Raw genomic sequence first — 26,730 nt, forward strand, 5'->3', positions numbered from 1 at the left:
CAGCACTGCGATTACTGTCTGACTCATGTAGACCTGGAGTTTCCCCATTATCTGATTACTGTCTGACTCCTGTAGACCTGGAGTTTCCCCTTTATCTGATTACTGTCTGACTCCTGTAGACCTGGAGTTTCCCCATTATCTGATTACTGTCTGACTCATGTAGACCTGGAGTTTCCCCTTTATCTGATTACTGTCTGACTCATGTAGACCTGGAGTTTCCCCATTATCTGTTTACTGTCTGACTCATGTAGACCTGGAGTTTCCCCATTATCTGATTACTGTGTGACTCCTGTAGACCTGGAGTTTCCCCGTTATCTGATTACTGTCTGACTCATGTAGACCTGGAGTTTCCCCATTATCTGATTACTGTCTGACTCCTGTAGACCTGGAGTTTCCCCTTTATCTGATTACTGTCTGACTCCTGTAGACCTGGAGTTTCCCCGTTATCTGATTACTGTCTGACTCATGTAGACCTGGAGTTTCCCCGTAATCTGATTACTGTCTGACTCCTGTAGACCTGGAGTTTCCCCATTATCTGTTTACTGTCTGACTCATGTAGACCTGGAGTTTCCCCCATTATCTGATTACTGTCTGACTCATGTAGACCTGGAGTTTGCCCGTTATCTGATTACTGTCTGACTCATATAGACCTGGAGTTTCCCCATTATCTGATCACTGTCTGACTCCTGTAGACCTGGAGTTTCCCCGTTATCTGATCACTGTCTGACTCCTGTAGACCTGGAGTTTCCCCGTTATCTGATTACTGTCTGACTCATGTAGACCTGGAGTTTCTCCATTATCTGATTACTGTCTGACTCATGTAGACCTGGAGTTTCCCCATTATCTGATTACTGTCTGACTCCTGTAGACCTGGAGTTTCCCCATTATCTGATTACTGTCTGACTCATGTAGACCTGGAGTTTCCCCGTTATCTGATTACTGTCTGACTCCTGTAGACCTGGAGTTTCCCCGTTATCTGATTACTGTCTGACTCCTGTAGACTTGGAGTTTCTCCATTATCTGATTACTGTCTGACTCCTGTAGACCTGGAGTTTCCCCTTTATCTGATTACTGTCTGACTCCTGTAGACCTGGGGTTTTCCCATTATCTGTTTACTGTCTGACTCCTGTAGACCTGGAGTTTCCCCGTTATCTGATTACTGTCTGACTCATGTAGACCTGGAGTTTCCCCGTTATCTGATTACTGTCTGACTCATGTAGACCTGGAGTTTCCCCATTATCTGATTACTGTTTTACTCATGTAGACCTGGAGTTTCCCCATTATCTGATTACTGTCTGACTCCTGTAGACCTGGAGTTTCCCCGTAATCTGATTACTGTCTGACTCCTGTAGACCTGGAGTTTCCCCATTATCTGTTTACTGTCTGACTCATGTAGACCTGGAGTTTCCCCCATTATCTGATTACTGTCTGACTCATGTAGACCTGGAGTTTGCCCGTTATCTGATTACTGTCTGACTCATATAGACCTGGAGTTTCCCCATTATCTGATCACTGTCTGACTCCTGTAGACCTGGAGTTTCCCCGTTATCTGATCACTGTCTGACTCCTGTAGACCTGGAGTTTCCCCGTTATCTGATTACTGTCTGACTCATGTAGACCTGGAGTTTCTCCATTATCTGATTACTGTCTGACTCATGTAGACCTGGAGTTTCCCCATTATCTGATTACTGTCTGACTCCTGTAGACCTGGAGTTTCCCCATTATCTGATTACTGTCTGACTCATGTAGACCTGGAGTTTCCCCGTTATCTGATTACTGTCTGACTCCTGTAGACCTGGAGTTTCCCCGTTATCTGATTACTGTCTGACTCCTGTAGACTTGGAGTTTCTCCATTATCTGATTACTGTCTGACTCCTGTAGACCTGGAGTTTCCCCTTTATCTGATTACTGTCTGACTCCTGTAGACCTGGGGTTTTCCCATTATCTGTTTACTGTCTGACTCCTGTAGACCTGGAGTTTCCCCGTTATCTGATTACTGTCTGACTCATGTAGACCTGGAGTTTCCCCGTTATCTGATTACTGTCTGACTCATGTAGACCTGGAGTTTCCCCATTATCTGATTACTGTTTTACTCATGTAGACCTGGAGTTTCCCCATTATCTGATTACTGTCTGACTCCTGTAGACCTGGAGTTTCCCCATTATCTGATTACTGTCTGACTCATGTAGACCTGGAGTTTCCCCATTATCTGTTTACTGTCTGACTCATGTAGACCTGGAGTTGCCCCATTATCTGATTACTGTCTGACTCCTGTAGACCTGGAGTTTCCCCTTTATCTGATTACTGTCTGACTCCTGTAGACCTGGAGTTTCCCCATTATCTGATTACTGTCTGACTCATGTAGACCTGGAGTTTCCCCATTATCTGTTTACTGTCTGACTCATGTAGACCTGGAGTTTCCCCATTATCTGATTACTGTCTGACTCCTGTAGACCTGGATTTCCCCGTTATCTGATTACTGTCTGACTCCTGTAGACCTGGAGTTTCCCCGTTATCTGATTACTGTCTGACTCATGTAGACCTGGAGTTTCCCCATTATCTGATTACTGTCTGACTCCTGTAGACCTGGAGTTTCCCCATTATCTGTTTACTGTCTGACTCATGTAGACCTGGAGTTTCCCCCATTATCTGATTACTGTCTGACTCATGTAGACCTGGAGTTTGCCCGTTATCTGATTACTGTCTGACTCATATAGACCTGGAGTTTCCCCATTATCTGATCACTGTCTGACTCCTGTAGACCTGGAGTTTCCCCGTTATCTGATCACTGTCTGACTCCTGTAGACCTGGAGTTTCCCCGTTATCTGATTACTGTCTGACTCATGTAGACCTGGAGTTTCTCCATTATCTGATTACTGTCTGACTCATGTAGACCTGGAGTTTCCCCATTATCTGATTACTGTCTGACTCCTGTAGACCTGGAGTTTCCCCATTATCTGATTACTGTCTGACTCATGTAGACCTGGAGTTTCCCCGTTATCTGATTACTGTCTGACTCCTGTAGACCTGGAGTTTCCCCGTTATCTGATTACTGTCTGACTCCTGTAGACTTGGAGTTTCTCCATTATCTGATTACTGTCTGACTCCTGTAGACCTGGAGTTTCCCCGTTATCTGATTACTGTCTGACTCCTGTAGACCTGGAGTTTTCCCATTATCTGTTTACTGTCTGACTCCTGTAGACCTGGAGTTTCCCCGTTATCTGATTACTGTCTGACTCATGTAGACCTGGAGTTTCCCCGTTATCTGATTACTGTCTGACTCATGTAGACCTGGAGTTTCCCCATTATCTGATTACTGTCTGACTCATGTAGACCTGGAGTTTCCCCGTTATCTGATTACTGTCTGACTCCTGTAGACCTGGAGTTTCCCCGTTATCTGATTACTGTCTGACTCCTGTAGACTTGGAGTTTCTCCATTATCTGATTACTGTCTGACTCCTGTAGACCTGGAGTTTCCCCGTTATCTGATTACTGTCTGACTCCTGTAGACCTGGAGTTTTCCCATTATCTGTTTACTGTCTGACTCCTGTAGACCTGGAGTTTCCCCGTTATCTGATTACTGTCTGACTCATGTAGACCTGGAGTTTCCCCGTTATCTGATTACTGTCTGACTCATGTAGACCTGGAGTTTCCCCATTATCTGATTACTGTTTTACTCATGTAGACCTGGAGTTTCCCCATTATCTGATTACTGTCTGACTCCTGTAGACCTGGAGTTTCCCCATTATCTGATTACTGTCTGACTCCTGTAGACCTGGAGTTTCCCCATTATCTGATTACTGTCTGACTCCTGTAGACCTGGAGTTTCCCCATTATCTGATTACTGTCTGACTCCTGTAGACCTGGAGTTTCCCCATTATCTGTTTACTGTCTGACTCCTGTAGACCTGGAGTTTCCCCATTATCTGATTACTGTCTGACTCCTGTAGACCTGGAGTTTCCCCATTATCTGTTTACTGTCTGACTCCTGTAGACCTGGAGTTTCCCCGTTATCTGATTACTGTCTGACTCATGTAGACCTGGAGTTTCCCCATTATCTGATTACTGTCTGACTCCTGTAGACCTGGAGTTTCCCCATTATCTGATTACTGTCTGACTCATGTAGACCTGGAGTTTCCCCGTTATCTGATTACTGTCTGACTCCTGTAGACCTGGAGTTTCCCCGTTATCTGATTACTGTCTGACTCCTGTAGACTTGGAGTTTCTCCATTATCTGATTACTGTCTGACTCCTGTAGACCTGGAGTTTCCCCATTATCTGATTACTGTCTGACTCCTGTAGACCTGGAGTTTTCCCATTATCTGTTTACTGTCTGACTCCTGTAGACCTGGAGTTTCCCCGTTATCTGATTACTGTCTGACTCATGTAGACCTGGAGTTTCCCCGTTATCTGATTACTGTCTGACTCATGTAGACCTGGAGTTTCCCCATTATCTGATTACTGTTTTACTCATGTAGACCTGGAGTTTCCCCATTATCTGATTACTGTCTGACTCCTGTAGACCTGGAGTTTCCCCATTATCTGATTACTGTCTGACTCCTGTAGACCTGGAGTTTCCCCATTATCTGATTACTGTCTGACTCCTGTAGACCTGGAGTTTCCCCATTATCTGATTACTGTCTGACTCCTGTAGACCTGGAGTTTCCCCATTATCTGTTCACTGTCTGACTCCTGTAGACCTGGAGTTTCCCCATTATCTGATTACTGTCTGACTCCTGTAGACCTGGAGTTTCCCCATTATCTGTTTACTGTCTGACTCCTGTAGACCTGGAGTTTCCCCGTTATCTGATTACTGTCTGACTCATGTAGACCTGGAGTTTCCCCATTATCTGTTTACTGTCTGACTCATGTAGACCTGGAGTTTCCCCGTTATCTGATTACTGTCTGACTCCTGTAGACCTGGAGTTTCCCCATTATCTGATTACTGTCTGACTCATGTAGACCTGCAGTTTCCCCATTATCTGATTACTGTCTGACTCATGTGGACCTGGAGTTTCCCCATTATCTGATTACTGTCTGACTCCTGTAGACCTGGAGTTTCCCCGTTATCTGATTACTGTCTGACTCCTGTAGACCTGGAGTTTCCCCGTTATCTGATTACTGTCTGACTCATGTAGACCTGCAGTTTCCCCATTATCTGATTACTGTCTGACTCATGTGGACCTGGAGTTTCCCCATTATCTGATTACTGTCTGACTCCTGTAGACCTGGAGTTTCCCCGTTATCTGATTACTGTCTGACTCCTGTAGACCTGGAGTTTCCCCGTTATCTGATTACTGTCTGACTCCTGTAGACCTGGAGTTTCCCCATTATCTGATTACTGTCTGACTCCTGTAGACCTGGAGTTTCCCCATTATCTGATTACTGTCTGACTCATGTAGACCCGGAGTTTCCCCGTTATCTGATTACTGTCTGACTCCTGTAGACCTGGAGTTTCCCCGTAATCTGATTACTGTCTGACTCATGTAGACCTGGAGTTTCCCCATTATCTGATTACTGTCTGACTCATGTAGACCTGGAGTTTCCCCGTTATCTGATTACTGTCTGACTCATGTAGACCTGGAGTTTCCCCTTTATCTGATTACTGTCTGACTCCTGTAGACCTGGAGTTTCCCCGTTATCTGATTACTGTCTGACTCCTGTAGACCTGGAGTTTCCCCATTATCTGATTACTGTCTGACTCCTGTAGACCTGGAGTTTCCCCGTTATCTGATTACTGTCTGACTCATGTAGACCTGGAGTTGCCCCATTATCTGATTACTGTCTGACTCATGTAGACCTGGAGTTTCCCCATTATCTGATTACTGTTTTACTCATGTAGACCTGGAGTTTCCCCATTATCTGATTACTGTCTGACTCCTGTAGACCTGGAGTTTCCCCATTATCTGATTACTGTCTGACTCCTGTAGACCTGGAGTTTCCCCATTATCTGATTACTGTCTGACTCATGTAGACCTGGAGTTTCCCCTTTATCTGATTACTGTCTGACTCCTGTAGACCTGGAGTTTCCCCGTTATCTGATTACTGTCTGACTCATGTAGACCTGGAGTTTCCCCATTATCTGATTACTGTCTGACTCCTGTAGACCTGGAGTTTCCCCGTTATCTGATTACTGTCTGACTCCTGTAGACCTGGAGTTTCCCTATTATCTGATTACTGTCTGACTCATGTAGACCTGGAGTTTCCCCATTATCTGATTACTGTCTGACTCCTGTAGACCTGGAGTTTCCCCGTTATCTGGTTACTGTCTGACTCCTGTAGACCTGGAGTTTCCCCGTTATCTGATTACTGTCTGACTCCTGTAGACCTGGAGTTTCCCCATTATCTGATTACTCAAGTGCAGGTAAACAGGTTGATCGGATTACTGACAAAATCGGATTTTCTGCAGTTCTCGGATTATTAGATGCATGTAAACCCTGTGTTTTAGACATCAGGCAGTGAATTCAGAACCATTTCATGTAGTAACTTTCTGTGATGGAGCTTTTAGAGGTGGACGTCTGGTTCCTATCACCACCACTGTGAACAGTTCTGGCTGAGTAAGTTTATCTAGAACAGAGCGTTTCACACCAAACCACTCAGAATGACTCTGTTTACATCTTAACCACTTAAGAATGTAGAAAGTTTGAAAAATCAGTGGCGTTTCCCCTCAAATTGAGCATGAAATCGGAAACATTAGCCGGGAAACAGTGACTTCCAGCAGAGTGGGACACGTTTGTGCTCAGCTTCAGCAATCCGGCGAGTCTGTCAGGCCATGCTAATTTTAAAGTTCCTCGGCTAACTAAATCGGGCAGCTCTAAGGACTGCTTTTTGTTTGTGAATGTTTACAGCCTTGGCTCCTTTCCTGTGCTGGACCACTGGCTGCAGTTCATTAAGGAGCTAAAATGTGGTCAAGTCACTGACGCTGCCCAATTATCTCTCACAGGAAAAGCAAAAACAGCACAAACACATAAACACTTCCTCTTACTCTCTTACATACAGTCACCACCAGAGCACCAACAGACACTCACGTAATCACAGGCAGGCTCGGGCAGGGCCTGGACCGCTCGCTGGCAGGTAATGATCCCCGGGGCTCTATTAGTTAAACTTATGTTGTGGGCGCTGTTGTAACTATGACAGAAACAGCAGCATGGCTGAAATAATGACTTCATAAATCCATGAATATGACCACTGAGTTTACGTATGATGACAGCAAGTCGTTTCTCATTAAAAGCCCTTCCCCAGCCATACGTCCAGCTATAAATCAGGCCTGGAAAGGTCCCCATTAAAAATGACCTGCCTGATAAGCAAAGCATATTGCGCGGCGGTTAAAGGGGAGAGACCGACTGTCTGTTTGAGAGAGACGCTGCAACAGCACAGCTGTCAGCATGAAACTGAGAAATAAATAAATAAACGAAGGGGAACTGACCGCTCTTGGAGGTATGAGAGTAAATGCAACATGGGAAATATAGTCCAAAGACGAAAGATAAACAATAAAGTGACTCATTATACACAAGCTCCAGGGGCCTGGCGAAAACTGCGCTAAACATTGTTTCACTAAACATCTAAATGCCCACAAGGCTGAAGTTATTTGGCAGCTTTTCATTCACATTTTCCATTCCACCTTAAATGGAGCAGCAGTTACATTCCAGCACCTGTATTGGACTTAAATTTGCTGAAGCCAATTTCAGCTTAATCAAATTTCCTAAGCCATATTCTCATACGTGCATCCTGTCCTCACTCCACTGACTGTCATCGGGGTGGATTTAGTGATTCTGGGGCTCTAGGCAAAAGCGAAGAATGGGCCCTCCTGGACAAAATGATATCTTGGTAAGTAAAATCACTTTACATCTAATAAATATATCAAATATTTCTCATTTTGATTACTTGTCACTTTGTTTAAAATATATATAAAAAACAATGTACATTTTAAAATATGTATATGGTTCAGAGCAGGTTATGTTACATTAACGTCGTATTTTCTTGAGGCCCTTGGCTCATGGAGGCCCTAGACAGCTGCCTACCTTTGCCTAGTGTGGGAGTCGCAACCCAAATGTTAAGAAGAGTTATTTTGTCCTTCCGACTAAAAATCAAACCACCTTGGGAGCCACAACATTTTATGTTGATTTTACCATATTGGCTGTAAATAGGACTCAGTATGAGCTGATGTGCTAGTATAGGAGAAAAATACAATATAAATGCAAACACAGACAAACTCTGATCTGCCTTAAGCTTAGCTATAGCCGCTTTTCTCGCATCTCCAGCAGGAAACTTTTCCTCAAAAGTGGAACAGTTTCTTGTAAAATGTCTCTTAACATTCGACTTTACATTAACCAGCTTCTTATTTAAATTTTCCCGTTCCACCTTAAATCGGGCCCAAGGCCCCAAAATGTAACCATTGCACTATTTAACTGGAAGGAGGAGCAAATGTGGCGCACGAGAAGCTGACTCTTTTCTTCTCTCGCGATTCTTTTGTGTTTGTCAGTTTCTCGTTGCGGATTAAACGTCTCAGGAAAACAGCTGGAGTGATTATAAATGCATAGAAATCCATTTGTCTCCAAATTATCCATGTTCATCTCAATTGTTGTCTGGCGTTGCTATGGTGACCAGCAGTCTGTGCACCAGCCTTCAGGGTTTAAGGGTGAATTAGAAGTTATACATGAATTAATTTATTGTTAAAACTGTGTTAGAATGACCAGCAGAGTTTTATTTTACTGCAAAGGAGGATTCATTTATTTTTATCCACGACTGGGCAGTAAAACAGCCTCATGCAGCTCCGCAGACCCCTGGCCTAGTGCAAAGACCACCCCTAACCATCAGACACTGCTGAAACTTGGAAAATAGTTATTCTGTACCAGAACCTGGTCTATAGCTTGTTTAGGGCTCCTCAGTGGAAGGCCCCTGTGGCCTGTGGACTGGTCAGTTCTTCATATCTATACCCTTGAAAACAAAGTAGACTACTTCTAAGTAATTTCCTTTTCATTTGAAACGTGACTGAAACATCCCTAAATCAGCCACTCAGCTAAACGGGGTACCTTTCACATGACTGCGCTGCTTATACATCGGGTATGGTGCTCCTTTGTGGCATACCTACATAGTGATTATGTCAAAATTCATACCTGGAGAAGATTTTTAACTGGTGTACTAATCTACAGGTAACATTTTTTCAGTTTCTAAGTCGAATAACCTCCTTGGTTCGTCATTATAGAGAATAGCTTTGCGATGATGGTGCCATATTTAGCATTTTAGATGAAGATAAGACACTTAAGACATCATTACATTTACATTTTGTGATTTCTTTTTCATCATTTTTAGCTACTTCACCTACAGCAAGACAGTGACTGTGGTTTGCTCACATTAGGAAAAGTTAAATTTTACTGCAATGTAGTGCCTCCTTTTATGCCTGGAAGGCTGACCTCCTCATCTGTGAATGCCTGAGGGAGTGCATTGTGCTTCTGGTGTCCAGGCATCATCACGCTACCCTTAATCGTGGTATTCTTACTCGTTACTGTGTCTTTATTTAGGTTCAGATGATGTGCTGTATATCTGTGCTGGTTACTTTGCTTCCTCTCCTATGTAGCTGAAGGCGGAAGGTTCCCTTTGTTTCTGTTCTTTCTGAAGGTAGTTTGTTATAGAGAAAGGGTGGGCAAAGCCAGGGCGGTAAAAAAAGAGATCCTGTTCTGTTCTAACATCTCTTTAAATCTGTTCTCGCACATAAAAATAATACAAACACATATAAAAATAATAACAGAACGCAGAGAAGTCAGCGGAAGAAATCATTAGTGCAACGCGCTGGGCTTCGTCTGTGTTCCAGTGTCTGTGTTTGTTTATTTGCTTGTTTTGAACATTTTAAGACTGTGTAAACATTTTAGAAATGTTCCATGTCTTTTTAAACTTCAAGAACAAAAAAGCATTTATTTTTGGTTACGGAGGTTTGATTAGGGTGAGGCTTGGAATATACAGCTCCATACATATGGGACATATTAATGCTACATATACAGTGCTGTGCAGAAGTCAGAGACCACTACACTCTTAAAAAAGGTCTTCAAGGGTTCTTTAGTAAAGAAAATGGTTCTATATAGAACCAAAGAACCCGATGATCATTCTTTGCATCATGGATGGGTTCTGCAGGCTGATGGAGAATGTGTTGTCTACAGTTCTATATAGAACCTTTTTGAAAAGAGTTCTATATAACACCAATAAGGGTTCTTCTGTTGTTACAAGCTTGACATCATAATAATAGAAAGAAAACTTTTTGGTGCTTTATAGAACCCTTTCAAAAAGGTTCTATCTAGAACCATCTATAGCACATTCAGAGTGAGCAGGTGTAGGTCAGTTCCGTGCTCAAATGTGCATCTTGCACTTCTGGACATTAGACACTTTATTTGGTACAATATCTGCAGACATTTATTCATTCAGTGGTCATTATGTGCCGTTACCTGTAACGTCTTGTACAGTCATTATTGCACTGCATCTCTCATCCCTGGTTATAGATATTATCACAGATCGTTGTATTTTCTCTATGTGTATATCTGCCTGTAGAGAGGATCTGGTATGTTTATTCTTATTATATGTCTACACCCTTATTACGGTTACTGTACAGTGTTGTGTGTCTGCTACTGGCTGCTAAATTTCTTCGGGTTCAATCAAGTATCTATCCATCTATCTATCTATCTATCTATCTATCTATCTATCTATCTATCTATCTATCTATCTATCTGTCTGTCTGTCTGTCTGTCTGTCTGTCTGTCTGTCTGTCTGTCTGTCTGTCTGTCTGTCTGTCACTGCCAATCACTGTTGGGATAGGCTCCAGCTCCCCCCACGACCCAGAAGGATGACTAAAAATTAAATGAATGAAGGCGGATCTCTGACTTTTGCACAAACCTGACTAATAAATACAGGATGGATTATTATTTCATATACATAGAAACTTACACGTCGCTGTTGTCTCAAAAAACTTGTACGTCCAAAATGGTAACTTTACAAAAGAAGGACAAAACCTACTTTACTTTTAATGGAAGTCAATGGAACCAGACGTCATTTTGAGCCGTTTAACATCAAATTTACAGACAACGTAAAAGGCAACAGTTATTTGTAAATTATGTCAAAAACTGAAAAATTATACAATATATAGAACGTACATATAACACGATTTTAAAAACGTGTGTGTGTGTGTGTGTGTGTGTGTGTGAGTGTGAGTGTCCTGGAAATGCTTCTTCTTTTCACAGATCCTGTAACGGTACAATAAGCCTTGACAGCCCATTTAGCGGTGATGTGCTAACTGCTGAGTGTCATATCTCCGGCGATCTCCTCTCATTCTATCAGACAATGTAAGAGCATTTGCCATGGAGACTGATATTAATAAATAGCATGGCTAAAGCGGCTCCGTGCAGCCGTCTCTGCTGTGCAGGAAAATCAATTCTACTGAAGGTGTGTTTTGACTGACAGGTGTGTCGCTGCGCCCCTGAGACTTCGTCCTCACTGTCATCCGGCCCGTGCCACACTCATAACTCTCGCTAATGGATTAGCCGCTGTTTTGCTGCCAGAGGCTGCAGGAGAGAAGAGAGCGTGCTCCTGCTAACGTAACGCTGATACGTGATCTGACTCCCTTCAGAGAAAGGGTGCATGTGCTCTGGTCAGGTAACACGTTGTGTAGATTCTGTGAGTGAAAATAAGCGAACACGTTCTCTACAGGTGCACAACTTTGGTTTTATCAAGAGAGCGATCAAGGGTACTTCAGGGTGGCCCTATGGAGACTTCGAAGGGTCAAACTAAATGTGTGAACCCTTTAAAACCCCCAGCTTATTACATATTACATACCAAAGCTTATTATTCAGTGACTACAGGGCTCAGCTATTCTTAGGTTATAGAAGTGTGGAATACAGCTTTGTGCTTGCTGGTGGGCTCTGGCCATTTAAGAGGTTAAAAAGGAAATATTATTCTCATTTTCAATGTTATTCATTTTTTTGGGGTCTACTACAATAGAATTACATGCATTAATTTTCCCAATACGCATTGTTTTTCTCATACTGTACATCTCTAATCACCCTCTGAAACACTCTGTTACAGAGTGTCAGCAGCACTGCTGTGTCTGATCTACTCAGACCAGCGCAACCACCATGTCAGTGTTACTGCAGTGCTGAGAATGATCCACCACCCAAATAGTACCCGCTCTGTGAGGGTCCATGGGGGTCCTGACCACTGAAGAACAGGGTAACAGAGTATCAGAGAAACAGATGGACTACAGTCTGTAACTGTAGAACTACAGAGTGCAGCTATACAGTAAGTGGAGCTGATAAAGTGGACAGTGAGCGTAGAAACGAGGAGGTGGTCAGAATGTTAGGCCTGAAAGATACATACTGTACATGCTGATGTTAAATAACCTGCTCTGAAATATATAATATACAGTACTGTGTGAAAGTCCAAGCACCCAAGACACATTTTTCAAAATCTATTTGTTTGTGTAGTTTGTGTTTATTTGCTGAGAAAAGTGTTAATATTTGAATAAACACAATTTATAGAATATTAATTAATAATGATTATATATATATATATATACACACACACACACACACACACACACACTGAGCACTTTATTAGGTACACCTGTTCAGTTGCTTATTAAAACAAATAGCTAATCAGCCAATCACACAGAAACTGCTGATCTGCTGGGATTTTCCCGCACAACCATCTCTAGGGTTTACAGAGAACGGTCCGAAAAAGAGGAAATATCTAGTGAGCGGTCAGTTGTGTGGATGAAAATGCCTTGTTGATGTGAGAGGTCAGAGGAGAACGGGCAGACTGGTTCCAGATGATAGAAAGACAACAGGAACTCAAATAACCAACCAAAATCTCTGAGGAACGTTTCCAACACCTCGTTGAAAGTCTGCCACGAAGAATTAAGGCAGTTCTGAAGGCAAAAGGGGGTCCAGCTTTTTACTAGCAAGGTGTACCTAATAAAGTGGCCGGTGAGTGTATATAATAGTGATTTTCTGGATGTTGGTGTGTTTGTTTACCCATCTCCAAGCCGCTCCTCGAGGAAGCCCAGTATTATATGTAGTTAAAAAGCAGCTCCTAGTTTGACCAATCAGTGCTCAGTAAATTGAGCTCATGATGTAATTGATGATATTAACGAGTCTCTGTGGCGGCTGTGAAGGTGTCCAGGAAAAATATGGACCCAATAAATTATTGTTACTTTTTATTGTTTATATGTTTATTTATTTTTTGTTCAAGATAAAAGTTTAGGGATATTTTTAATGCTAAATAAATATATAAAAATAAAATCAAATACACCAAAACAAAATAAAAACCTTATATTTAATATATACACTGTTCCTTCAGGTTACAATAGTCCATTTAAAATAAAATCAAATACACCAAAACAAAATAAAAACCCTGGCTGCTTTTATTGTATATATTTAATATATACACTGTTCCTTCAGGTTACAAAAGTCCATTTAAAATAAAATAATTCTGAATAGTTCCAGAATACTCACATCAAATGTAATGTAACTGCGATCATATTTGAGATCTTATTTAGTGCATCTCGGTTATGGAAGGCGTTGCCTGATATATAAGAAAGTCCCCACTCTTCATTATCAGAGGACTTGACTCGGATTATTCTAGTTTTTATTTTGTTGTTTACTTATTAAATTTGTGTGATCATATTTTATTCTTTGTGCTTTATTTTGATGTGCGTCTTGATGCTTACTGACTGCTGTTTGTTATTGCCCGTATTTATTTTATTCATTTGGTTCATTCTTTATTTTGCGTGTGTTTTGCGATGCTATTCTTTTGTTTGTTGTGCTAATAAGTCATTACGGGTTGTTTATGATGTATGACTGCATGTCTGGCATGTCTGGTTTAGTTCTCCCTGTGATTCTGATCGGTTTCTGACCGTATTCTGTCATGCTTCAGGGATCAGTAAAGCAGGCTGAATAAAATATGAATATTATGATTAGTATTTCACGATGTACTGAATTGTTTCATGAAGAATATCAATGGAATCAAACGAACTCACTCGTGTGTAATGTTTCTCCTGTCCTAGACTGAGGGCTTACTTTCTGAATTAAGAAACCAAAAACTCATCATCAGAAGCCAGCGTGCAGATACAGGCCAGCGAAAAAGTCAGCATACCCTCGTATCCGCCTGACTACATCGCTTCTCATCACTAAGGAATACCTACAGTGAATATTCCGGTGGAGTCCCCTTGAAGGCCGGCAGGTCTCTCACATACTCGTTGTAGAACCATTTGACTTTGAAGTGCAGATTCATGTACTCCGTGCTCTTGCACAGACGCTGTTTCTCGTGTTCTGTGAGGAGATAAACAGAGAAAAAGGAAATAAGGCCATCAGGAGTCACGCGAGGAGACACTCTCCGCATTTTCATTTCAGAGAAGCTCCGCTTCAGAAGTGTTAATGGGATCTCACAATGTCAAAATCAAACAAAAACCCACAAAATCAGGTCATATGAAAACGTGATGTTAGCACTTGGGCCTAATGCTGTCCCACAGTTCATTACTTATTAAAACATTCATGCTAATCTGAACTGATTCACTCATCTTAGCTGCTGGTGATCTCACACTGTAGACTCGAGCTCACCTTCAAGATGTCATGAGGCCAGCTGTGAGGCTTAAAGACACCCAAAAATGCGAGCGTTGGTAATAATGAGGTGTGTGTGCTCTGCTGTAAGTAAGCCGGTGCACTATGGCTGCCGCTTAACATCATTTTTCCATTTGTTTTGTATTGTTTGTGTTTTGATGGAGTTTGCCATCATATTCACTGATACAACAGCCGCAAGAGCGACTGTCCAGCTGTGGCTCAGAGACTTGGTCCTGGCTGTTACACAGCTATGGTGCAGCCTGGATCGGCTGCTTGAGTGACGCTGTGTTGTGGCTACAAGGCTCTCTGGATGGGGACCTGATCACCGTGACATCGCAGTCTGGGTTGGCTGCTGCACTGCAGTTGTGGGGCTGCCTGGATGGGTAGTGTTTGGCCGCATTAGCAGCGCTACTATGTTGCTGCCTAGGTCGGCTACTTGGTTAACGCTGCATTGCAGCAATGAGGCTGCTGGAATAAGCTTCCCCTGCATGGCTGAGGACATTTTCGGCCTTCTGTGTGATGCACCGTAGTTGCGGAGTGACACTTTCCCTAGCTTTCCCTTTACAGGCTTGCAAAGTGGCTCTATACCTTGGTGAAATCCCCCACTGCTAGCTGTGGGAACCATGGAGTCGTGTGTGTGTGTTCTGTGTTATGAATTATTGATTATGTATTATGTTACTTACTGATTGTAAAACGTCCTTGAACATGGGAAAGATGCTATATAAATACAAGTGATGACACAACCATGTTTACTGGCTCCACTGGCTTTAATTCATTAGCTATAATAGCCTATTTGTATTTTTAGATAAAGGTTTTCATATTTGATATATTTCTGCACTGTATGATACATGAACTAACACTGCATTTGAAAGACCAGTCAGACCAGTTCAGCTTAGCAGTTATGATTGTTCTCAAATAGAAATGTCACTTCAGGGCAGTTTGAGGAGACAATGGCAACACAATTCATATACCAGCAGACATAATACTGCTTGAAAAGATGATATGGAAGCCACTGGTTGATGGCTTCATTGATGGATTTCAGTGCAGTATTAGCAACTGCTTACAGTGTAATTCCACCAATTTTGCAAAATAATAATTATATTATATATATAAATATAATAAGAAGAAATAATTCATTGTAGAGAATCTTACTGCCTCTGATGTCTTTACAGTGGTTGTGATAGGAACCAGGGGTCACTGTGTCTACAACACAAATATAGACACTTTATTTACTATTAAATCCACCAGTGAACCCACACGTGTCTTCTGAGCTCTTTTATGCAATCCTGATGATGGTAAAACAGCAGTAAGTGTGAAAAATATTTCTTGGCTTTTTTTTCTTATATGAATATTTTTTCTTTTTTCTTATAAAATATTTCTGTTGCCTCACAGAACTCATCAGGTACCTTCATCATAAATGGATTGAAAAAAAAAAGGAATATATGGGCAAAACCTTTTAACAAACCTATGATAAAAGAATATGTCAGGCACCAGGCAACTCAATGAGTTTCTCTAGAATCGAGAGTTTCCCTCCAAACCACTCCAAATGACCTTGTTTATACCTTGACGACTAAATTATGCAGAAATTTGGGGGGAAAATCGCTCCAATACCGCTTTAAGAAGATGAAATTGCCTGGCTGTCTAAATGTGAGATCTTTGTCTTAGTTATCTGAAGACTTGAGGTGTTGAGGGTGAGGCAGGGAATGACTGAACATCAGTTTCTATGAGAAATATACCTCATGTATTGGGGTGGGAATCTCTAGGTCCCCTCACGAGTCGATTCGTTTATGATTCAGAGGCTGCGAAGCGATTATAGAACGATTATGGATGCATCTTGATGCATCATTTTTCTATACAGGACTCTATATAGGTTTTCTTTTTTCCTAATGTCTGAGGACTTGGTAGTTTAAAAGCAAAGTATTTGTAATGATCTATAATGAATTTACTTCCAATATCTTTTATTAATAAATCAGATGGAAGTGATGTGGTGAGTAAACTGGAAGGCTCTCGTTCGCTGCTCTTGTTTGGAGCACATGAGACGCCGCTGCCACTCATCTGCCATAAAATGCGCTGTTACGGTGAAACAAGATCCACAGGTAATGGATAGAAAGGCTGGTGTGGGTTGCTGTGTCAGTAAAATATCTTTCGAGACTGAACGCTGTATCTCGCCCCCAAAGTGGGCAACATAGCGCAAAAGCCCTGTTTCACAACGACTGGGAACTGGCGTGCAGACTGCAGGGTACATAGCAACCTAGCAAGAGTCAGTAGTGAACAAAAAGCCAAATTTAAGACAAACATTTGGAGACAAATGGACTTGTTTGCATTTATAAGCACATTAGTTGGTTTCCTGGTACATTAAATCTGCAACGAGAGACTGTCAAACGCTAAAAAGTTGCGAAGATGAAGTTGCTTCTCTTTCGAATTTTCCCGTTCCACCTTAAATGGTGACCATTTACATTCTGGCACCTTAGGCTGACTTTAAGGTGGAACGGGGAAATTTGAACGAGAGGCTGGCGAATGAAAAGCGACTTCACAGCCTCATAAAACAGTCGAATGTTGAGAGACATTTTACAGGAAACCGTTCTACTTTTGAAGAAAAGTTTTCTGGCGGAGACGTGAGAAAAGCGGCTAAAGCTGAAGCGTAAAGCAGAACAAAGTAAGTCTGCGCTCTTGTTCATATTGTTAAGCCTAAACTAGGACATTATCACACACTGAGACGTACTGAACCTTAAACGTTGTCGCTCCCAATGTGGTCTGGTTTTTGTTGAAAGCACAAAATGGCTCTTCTTAATATTTGAGTTGTGACTCCTGACCTAACTTGGCTTTAATGCAGAGCCGGTCAGATTTCTCGCCAGACTGTCCGGGCGCTGCACTTACCCACTTCCAAGTTCCGCCTTTTACGTTCCGTCAACATCACGTTACAAATGAAATATTTAGAAATCAATTTTTGATGTTTATGAATCGGTTCAGAATCATTCACGTCTGCATCACGATGCATCTAAGAGTCAGGTTTTTCCCCCACCCCTATCATGTATGGTCAGCAGGTCAAGACATCCCATAATGACCAAAACGAATAGGCTTAGCTGGGGCTTTATGCACTCCTTGAGATCCGGAGACAAATCTTTAAGCCAGATTTGTGCTAGCTAATGGCCTGCTAACCTGCTAGCCCCTCTGGGTCTGTCACTGCAAACACCCTGGGCTTGTGGCTGCTAACCTCACGCACCCCTGAGTCTGTGTCTGTTAACACCCCAGAGCTGGTGTGGATCTCCGGTAGGTCTGGGGTGACTTTGGCAGGCAAGGCTGTGATAAGCTGTGACAGGTCAGATAATGAAAGTAGGGTTGGATGAAAGCAAGAAAAGAGAGAGCGAGCAAGAAAGAGAGAGAGAGAGAGAATGAGAGAGAGAGAGAGAATGAGAGAGAGAGAGAGAGAGAGAGAGGGAGAGAGAGAGAGGGAGAGTGAGAATGAGAGAGAGAGAGAGAGAGACAGAGAGAGAGAGAGAGAGAGAGAGAGAGAGAGAGAGAGAGAGAGAGAGAGAGGGAGAGTGAGAATGAGAGAGAGAGAGAGAGAGAGAGAGAGAGGGAGAGAGAGAGAGGGAGAGTGAGAATGAGAGAGAGAGAGAGAGAGAGAGAGGGAGAGAGAGAGAGAGGGAGAGTGAGAATGAGACAGAGAGAGAGAGAGAGAGAGAGAGAGGGAGAGAGAGAGGGAGAGAGAGAGAGAGAGGGAGAGTGAGAATGAAAGAGAGAGAGAGAGAGAGAGAGAGAGAGAGGGAGAGTGAGAGAGAAAGAGAGAGAGAGAGTGAGAATGAGAGAGAGAGAGAAAGAGAAAAAGAGGGGGAGAGAGAGAGAGAGAGAGAGAAAGAGAGTGAGAATGAGAGAGGGAGAGAGGGAGAGAGAGAGAGAGAGAGAAAGAGAGTGAGAATGAGAGAGGGAGAGAGGGAGAGAGAGAGAGAGACAGAGAGAGAGAGAGAGAGAGGGAGAGAGAGAGAGAGAGAGAGAGAGGGAGAGTGAGAATGAGAGAGAGAGAGAGAGAGAGAGAGAGGGAGAGAGAGAGAGAGAGAGTGAGAATGAGAGAGAGAGAGAGAGAGAGAGGGAGAGAGAGAGAGAGGGAGAGTGAGAATGAGACAGAGAGAGAGAGAGAGAGAGAGGGAGAGAGAGAGGGAGAGAGAGAGAGAGAGGGAGAGTGAGAATGAAAGAGAGAGAGAGAGAGAGAGAGAGAGAGAGAGGGAGAGTGAGAGAGAAAGAGAAAGAGAGAGAGAGAGTGAGAATGAGAGAGAGAGAGAAAGAGAAAACGAGGGGGAGAGAGAGAGAGAGAGAAAGAGAGTGAGAATGAGAGAGGGAGAGAGGGAGAGAGAGAGAGAGAGAGAAAGAGAGTGAGAATGAGAGAGAGAGAATGAGAAAGAGAGAAAGAGAGAGAGAGTGAGAATGAGAGAGAGAGAGAAAGAGAAAAAGAGGGAGAGAATGAGAGCTAGACACAAGGAGAGAAAGGCATAGAGGAGCAGCAAAGAAAGGAGAAGACAGACTAAAAGCCACAAAAGCTCGGTGGATGTCTGTGAAAGGTATTTTGCTTATACCTTATAGCTTGGTAATACGTGCCGGGCCTTTGGCTGTAAGAAGTTAAAGGCTTGAGTTAGGAACTTTAATAATTAATAATTGCTTTAATAATTACTTTAAGACAGAATCCAAAATCACAGTCGATAAACAGAAAGAAACCAAAATGAAGCAAAAGGACAAGGTAGAACTCAGGGTAACTAACATGAGCGAAACGCTCGGTATGAACGACAAGCAGACAACAGTTCACACTGTGAGCTTACAAACAGGCTGATTACATACAGGGAGTGACAGGTGTGGTGATAGAATGGTGACAGGTTGATCAGTGAGAGTTCTGAGTCACCTACTGAAGCGTGGGTGTGCGGCGGGGGGACTGCAGTCTGGAGCAGCCGCGCTGGCTGTAGTTTCAGCCGGGCCGGAGGGAGCTGTGACACACCTCTATAATTCATAGACTATATTTCCTGAACCACTTCACTAAAAAAGCCCAGCCATTCAGGTATAGGTGCCCATAGCATACGCTCTCCTCCAACACTACCAGATCATCCACCTCAATCACTCCCAATCAAGCTGGAAAATTGCTGTAGATTGTATAAAAATCACTGGCTAAATCAGGCTAAAAACACAGTGTAGCCCAGCTTTAGTGTTCCAGAGATCCAGAGATAATGGGGTCTCCTGGCGACAGTGACAGTACACCAGTATGAAACACCACACTGGGCTTGAATTCTAGATCTAAACTTCTTAAACTCAGTGAGCTCCATTCGTTTTGTCTTAGAACTAACGTCCATCTGAAGTGGAACTGAAGTTGATCTCAGTTCATTAGCTCTGAGTGTAGTGTACATTTGCCTGGTCCGCCTGGGGAGCTGGAGGCTCTATATAATGTCCAATGTTCCAGCTTTGCGAGTGGGGACAATATTAATAAAGCCAGGCATACGAGACACGCCTGTATGAATTATTTAAAGGCGTGACTAACTGTGGTGCCTCCGAAACCCTAACACAACCACGCCAACAGCAGAAGCAAAACAACGTGTTTCAATTTTGCTTTATGTTGAGCAAGTACTGCATGTGATAAGTGCTAATTCGTCTTGGGAGAGCAGTTCCGGCCGGGGGCCACTTTTCCTCCGCATACCTTTGGGGAGCAGGATGCATATCTGATATTGCTGTAATATGACTTGCCAACCAGCGGTGAAATACATCACCATAACAACCTAGTTTAGCAGCAAAGCATCTGTGACTGTTTTCATGTGTAGTTCCTTTTAAAAGAACCCAATTCTGTTAAAGTGAAGGGGATCCAGCTGTAAATGGCCTCAGTGACTGAACCCACTTTCCGATCGTCCTTAGCGCTGATGAGCGCTCGGATCATTTGCCTACACGAAAACTCCTTTAGAAGTTCATCACATAACGTATCTGGGCTGGGTTTCCCCTAAAGCAGACCCAGATGTTAAGAAGAGCCATTCATCAAACCACTTTGGGAGCCACACCATTTTTCTTCACTGTAAATATGTCTTGGTATGTGCTGATGCTCTACTATAGGCTAAAATATATATAAACAAAAACAAAGACTTACTTTGCTCTGCTTTAAGCTTTAGCTCAGATATAGCTGCTTTTCTCACATCTCTGGCAGGAAACTTTTCCTAAAAAGTGGAATAGTTTCTTGTAAAATGGTCGACTTTTTACGAGGCTGAGGTCAGCTTCTTGTTCGGCAGCTTCTTGTTCAAAGTCGTGAAGATACAATCAGTTTCTCGCTCAAATTGTCCCCGTTCCACCTTAAATGGAGTTACATTCTGGCGCCTCAGGCACCATTTAAAGTAGAACGGGAACATCTGAACGAGACGTTGACTTCATCTTGACTTTTTAGTGTTTGACAGTTTCTCATTACAATGCAAATAAGTCCATTTATCTCTAAATTACTGTCAAATCTTGGTCCGAACACTCTACGAAGTGAAGATCTGTACACTAAGATGCTTTTGCAAAACTGGGCCCAGACTGGAATACTTCAATAATGGTAAAAACAATATTAAAAACAATAAACGTTATTGTTGTTGATGACATCACTGATAGGAAAGATGTTTAAATGAGCATTGTATTTTATAATACTGTATTCCGTTATCATAAATATTATACTGTGTTTCCTAAAAGCAATAAGCGACTCGAGGCGACGTGTTAGTGATTTCACCACGGGTAACGTTAGTGTCTCACTGTGGGTAGCATCACCCACGGTGAAAATAGTCTAGTGTCTTATTGCATTTATATGCCTCTTTGCAAAATGACACAAACCCACAGGCAGTCTTTCTCCTGAGGAGCTTGTTTTCATCTGCTAAGCACTGGAAGATGGTGACTGTGCCTGTACATAAGCCTCAAGCTTATTTCATTTAGTTTTTATAATGCACAAATCAATCGGGACCCAAATTGAACCACAAATCAACTGTTTCAGGAGATGGTCTGAGTGCGGTTTGTCTGTGGGTCTGTTTAAAGGGCTCTGAGCTCATTTGATGTGTTCACAACTGCAAAAGAAACTGAGAGCGTTATAAATCCTGCGGAAAGCGTAAAAATATATTATATATATCAAGGTCAGAAAACAAAACATCGGATCTCCAAAATGGTAACTTTACAGGAGAAGGGAAAAACCAAGCTTTCTTTCAATGTAAGTCAATGGAACCAGAGTGTTTTCCAAGTCATTTTGGGTTGTTTCTTTTGGTCCATTCATCATGAAATTTACATACAACGTAAAGGGCAGCAGTCATTTTCAAATGATGTCAAACAAGGAAAACATTCCATAAAAATGGAGATACAAGGTTTTGTCCAGACAGCAGCGATATATAATACATACATCATATTATATAACATATTGCACCCACACAGCCATTTCCCCTGCCCGAACAAGATTTACGCTCATATGAACACTATTCAAACCAACCCAGGTCACTCTATGATGTGAAAGTGGTCTCAGTGGCTAAACATCTTTTTTCCGTGGAGGTTTGTGTTGCTGGTAATCCTCGTATTCCCGGTTCTAACGTGTCCTGCACCTCTGCAGTGTTGAGCACACCTCTGTTGGGTCGCTGTGCTGGGAGTGGAGTGTGATGCGCTGTGACACCGTGCCACTTTGATCACTCGGCTCATTGTGGAGGAGAAGCTCCAGTGTGGCGTGTGTGGGAGGCGCCCGCTTACGCCGCACAGCTACGGAGTTACGGAGGCAAGCGCACGGGGGGATGCCAACAGAGCCCCCTCACTCACGTTACCCACGTACCCTGGTATAAATTATTTAAACCAACGGGCGCCCCGAGTGAAACAGGCTGCAGATCCAGACTGAAATCGGTTTAGTGCCTCTAGCGAACGGCTCATCAACAAGGACGAAAAGTCGCCACGAGCTGTATCCACTCTTGAACGAACAGCGTTCTAACTGCATCACATCCGCCATGGGATGTACTCGCTCTACGCCTCCACCCGTGCAACAGAGACCCTGCTGGGGATTGTTCATGCCTCGTCCGTTACACCATGTCCTCATACGGACCCCACGGGAACAGATGTGCCCAGAGGAGGGTCATAAAAGCTATCACAGCTACACAGCACCTTTGGCAGAGAGCAGCGCAGAGCACGGTCAATTTTTACGACCTCTCCTGCACCCACACATCATCCCAGACAGAGGGATCAAGCTCAGGGGCTATGCGTCCTCACTAATTTTGACAATCTGTTGGTTTTAGGCAATGAAATTACTGAAAACACTGCTGTGCTTCACTGCAAAATATAGTAACCTGTCAAGTAAAATTACCTTAAATCGAGTTGTTTATCTATTTAAAGACTATTTAACTTAATTCTCGACATTTTTTTCCTTGTTTTGAGTAATTTTGTTATGTAAAAGTATCTGACTACAGTGGCAGATACTTCTGCTTGTTTTAAGAAAAGTGCTTGAAGCAAGCTAAATGATCTGCCACTACAATGAGAAAAGCTTACTTGATAAAATGACCCAAAACAAGTAAATAATGTCTAGAAATAAGCTAGATAATCTTATGCACGACCATCACAAACAGAAAAATGACAGATCGACTAGATTTAAGATCATTTCACTTGACAAGAGACCATTTTTTGAAGTGTTTTCCCCTCATTATACAAGCTGTAGTGCTGTAGGACAACACTGGGTCTCCCACTTGTTATCCTGTTGTGTCGTCAAGCACTGCAGCTGCTGCTTTCTGTGTGTGAAGTCTGAGGTATTTGAGTCTGGTAATAAATGAACAAAGTGAAAAGTACGTTGACTCCACAGCAATATTTACCACACCCAGTAAGCAGGTTTTGAGTTGTGGCAGTAAAGTTTACGGCATTGAAACAGAACCAGAAACCCTGTGAACTCTGGATGTTGTCTATGTGAGACGTTTAAAGGACAAGCTCACGCTTGTGAATGTTTGCATCTGGCCAAAGTAGTCGAGCACATATTTACTCATCTATATCTGTAAATGCATCGTGGCCAGCTTGGCTACGCACTGTAGCGTCCACCGCTATTACAAGAGACACAACTTTTGCACAAGTAGAGGCGCTTTGTTTTCCGGCTGTTGTGGGCCTCAGCATTTCTCTGGCTAACTCAGCTGGTTCTCTACTCCAGCTCACGTCTCTCTCTCTCTGCCAGCTAACATATAATATACACAGACACACCCCTGGTGGTATCTAGCCTCTTCCTCTACAATAAGAGTCCACAGCAAAATTAAAAAAGTGCAATAGTCCAAGGAGATTCATTTGAAAGAGGCCTTGAATATTCTGTAGTAACTCCCATTATGATGAAGTAATCTGAACCAACTGTGATGCTGAAGGTGATCTGGTTTCTGCCAGACATATGAAGGGGTACAGGGGTCTACAAACCCCTGTTGCAAACGGAGGTAAAACGTCGCGATGGCTGTGGGGTCCCTACCTCTAGCTCTGACGCAGGGGCATCCCGGCTTGGTTGAAGATCCATATACTGAGGAGCTCATTGCACATTGTTTCGCTCAGATTGCTTCGTCCTAGAGAGAGTTATTAAAGAATATTCTGGGCCTCTTTCGAGTGAATCCCTGTATCAAATCATGAATAGTATTTTTTTTTTTTAGTTACACTACTTTGTTGTAACTTATTAGGAGTGAATATAAATCATCACATACCATGTATAAATATCATGGTATTACATTTTTGCCGTATCGCCCACCTTTATGTGCTCCACCCTCAACATCTTTCCTGCCACACTCTCACTGAACAGTTTACAAATGTGAAAGCTGCCTGTAAAGAACTGCACACCGTCCTCTCAGCACTCCTGGCTGTGACTTTAAGCACAGTGTAGTCTGTATAGGCTTCTCTGCTGAAGCTACATTTGAGGGTGGCGTGTGCAAATGTGCCGTCTCTCGATTAGATGATGATGTCTTAAAGGAGACGATCAGATGTTAACAGAGAGTCTGAGTCACTGAGGTACCAGTTTATTAGGTAACCAGGGTTCTAGCATCTGTTAGCACTGGGAGCTGGGAAAAAGAGCCACCTCAGTGACTCTGAATGCAGCATGACAGTTGGTGCTACGTGAGGATATCCTAGCATCTCCTAAACAGCTGTCACTGTGGGCTTTTTCATGTAGAAACATTTCGAGGGTTTACTGAGAACTGAGAAAAGCAAAAGTGTTTGGCGTGTCTGCGAACAGCTTGTGGATCAGAGGGGTCAACAGAGATGCAAGCACACAGATGATATGTACACTGTCATCTCAGAATGGACCTCTTATCTGGCTTTATTCAAGTGCTACCACATCCAGAGACTCTAACGGGGGCTGAAACGGTCCACAAGAAAGAGCAAAACTGGACCACTGAGATCTGAGAACTGGCGGGGAAAAGCGGCATGGTCGAACGAATCCAGGTTCCTTTTGCATCTTGCAGAATGACGAATCAAAATTTGGCACAAGCAACGAATCCATGGAGCACCTTGTTTGGTTTCTACAGTACAGACAGGCGGCGGTGGTGGTGTAATAGGAGTGGCATGCGTAACGGCCCCTGGTACCATCCGAGGAACACGTGATTGGTGTGGAGTATCTGAATACTGCCGCCAGGACGTTCATCCACTCATGGTAACAGTTTAGGTTACACACTTCCAGTGTGGTAATGGACCATGTGATAAGGCACGAATCACCGCCGAATGGATCCAGGAACATGACAGCATCGTTACATTGCTTCAGTGGCTCAAACAGTCCCTTTATCTCAACCCTATAAACCATTTTTAAAGGTCTGGACCAGTTTCTGGCTCACTCATGCAGGTATAGAACAACAGTCACTTTAAATCAATTCACTACTACATATTACTGTACTGTATTTCCATATCCAGGCCTGGGGCAACATAACATATGGACTGTGTGATGGACTCCATGACAGAATCCAGGCAAACACATGCTGTTCTGAAGGTCAGAGGATGCTACTATTTAGGTGTGTCTAATAAACTGACAACTCAGAAAAGTCAGACAGTCGGGAAAGAACCGCGCTGACATACAACAGCTATCCATGACGCAAAAGCACTGTCAGAAGTCGAGAGCTGACGTGCAGGTTTGGATGTTTGTATTTCCCATGTGGATCTGACCCCGAGTCTCCACAGGCAGTACGGGGAAGCAGAATTCCTCACATCTTCAAAGACAGGTTCGTGTCTTCCCAAGAGCACCGCACGGCATAAACAAGTATTTGTAAACAAGCTCACGTCCCCGCTAGCATAGAGGGAGCGAGAAGATGTGACACCCGGTTCTGATGCAGTGGAGAGAAAGAAAAGAAAGGGATACAAAGCAGAGAAAGAAAGGGAAGCTTCTCGGGAACTACCCAACCAAATCCACAGCTGACTCTAAAATCCTCTTGGATGTAGAACACATTAATGAAAGACTAGAACACGGAATAAACAAGCTCTGCATATTTCAGTGGTTAAGGTGGTCAATCAGAGCGGTTCGGTGTGAAAGGGTTCAGATCTCTTTACAGTGGCGGTGACAGGATCCAGGGGTCGCCATGACTACAACACAAATATAGACATTTTATTTACTACTGAGAACCACCAGAGAACCCAATACAGTGAATACAGTGAAAAATACAGCGAATGTTAATAATCCTCTCCAAACTACTGTAGAACAACGTCTCAATAATGCACAATAACGTTCAGAGGTGGCCATCTGGTTCCTGTCACCACCACTGTGAGCAGTTCTGAAGTTTATCACAGTCCTGACATCTGAGTTATCATCTGCGAAGGAAAACACGTCCATTAATCCTCAGCAGAGACAAAAGCACAGCCACATTTATTCATCATGTATCTTTAATATCCGTCCTGTCACAAAAACACACTGAACGCTTGCTACAGCAGTTTAAAAGTAAGCCATTGAGTTGCCAGTGAGTTGGCAGAGCTCTGGAGTAAGAAGCGGCTCATGAAGACAGACAGACAGACGGATTCCTCGAGAGAGAGTGAGAGTGTTCCCTGGGGAAAGGATAAGGACGATAATGATGACGTCTCACAGCCTTTGAGGAGTGTGTGTGTCAATGGCAGTTATGCTGGAGATGAGGACAGCTGGAACACTGCATCCCTGCCACACTGAACACAGTGTCTCTCACTCTGTCTTTTCTCTGCTC

At 43.0% G+C, this 26,730-nt stretch overlaps 1 protein-coding gene across 3 annotated transcripts in view; it reads right to left on the bottom strand.

The window, feature by feature from the left end:
• LOC108411445 (protein unc-13 homolog C-like) overlaps nt 1-26,730 on the bottom strand; it is a 331,641-nt gene that overhangs the window by 97,242 nt on the left and 207,669 nt on the right. For all 3 annotated transcript variants that reach the window (XM_037539851.1, XM_037539850.1, XM_037539852.1), the window contains one exon: nt 14,182-14,308. In XM_037539851.1, the coding sequence (XP_037395748.1) occupies nt 14,182-14,308 (127 nt within the window). The remainder of the gene's footprint in view (nt 1-14,181; nt 14,309-26,730) is intronic.

This window comes from Pygocentrus nattereri, chromosome 7, assembly GCF_015220715.1.
Source record: "Pygocentrus nattereri isolate fPygNat1 chromosome 7, fPygNat1.pri, whole genome shotgun sequence".
Lineage (NCBI taxonomy): Eukaryota > Metazoa > Chordata > Actinopteri > Characiformes > Serrasalmidae > Pygocentrus > Pygocentrus nattereri.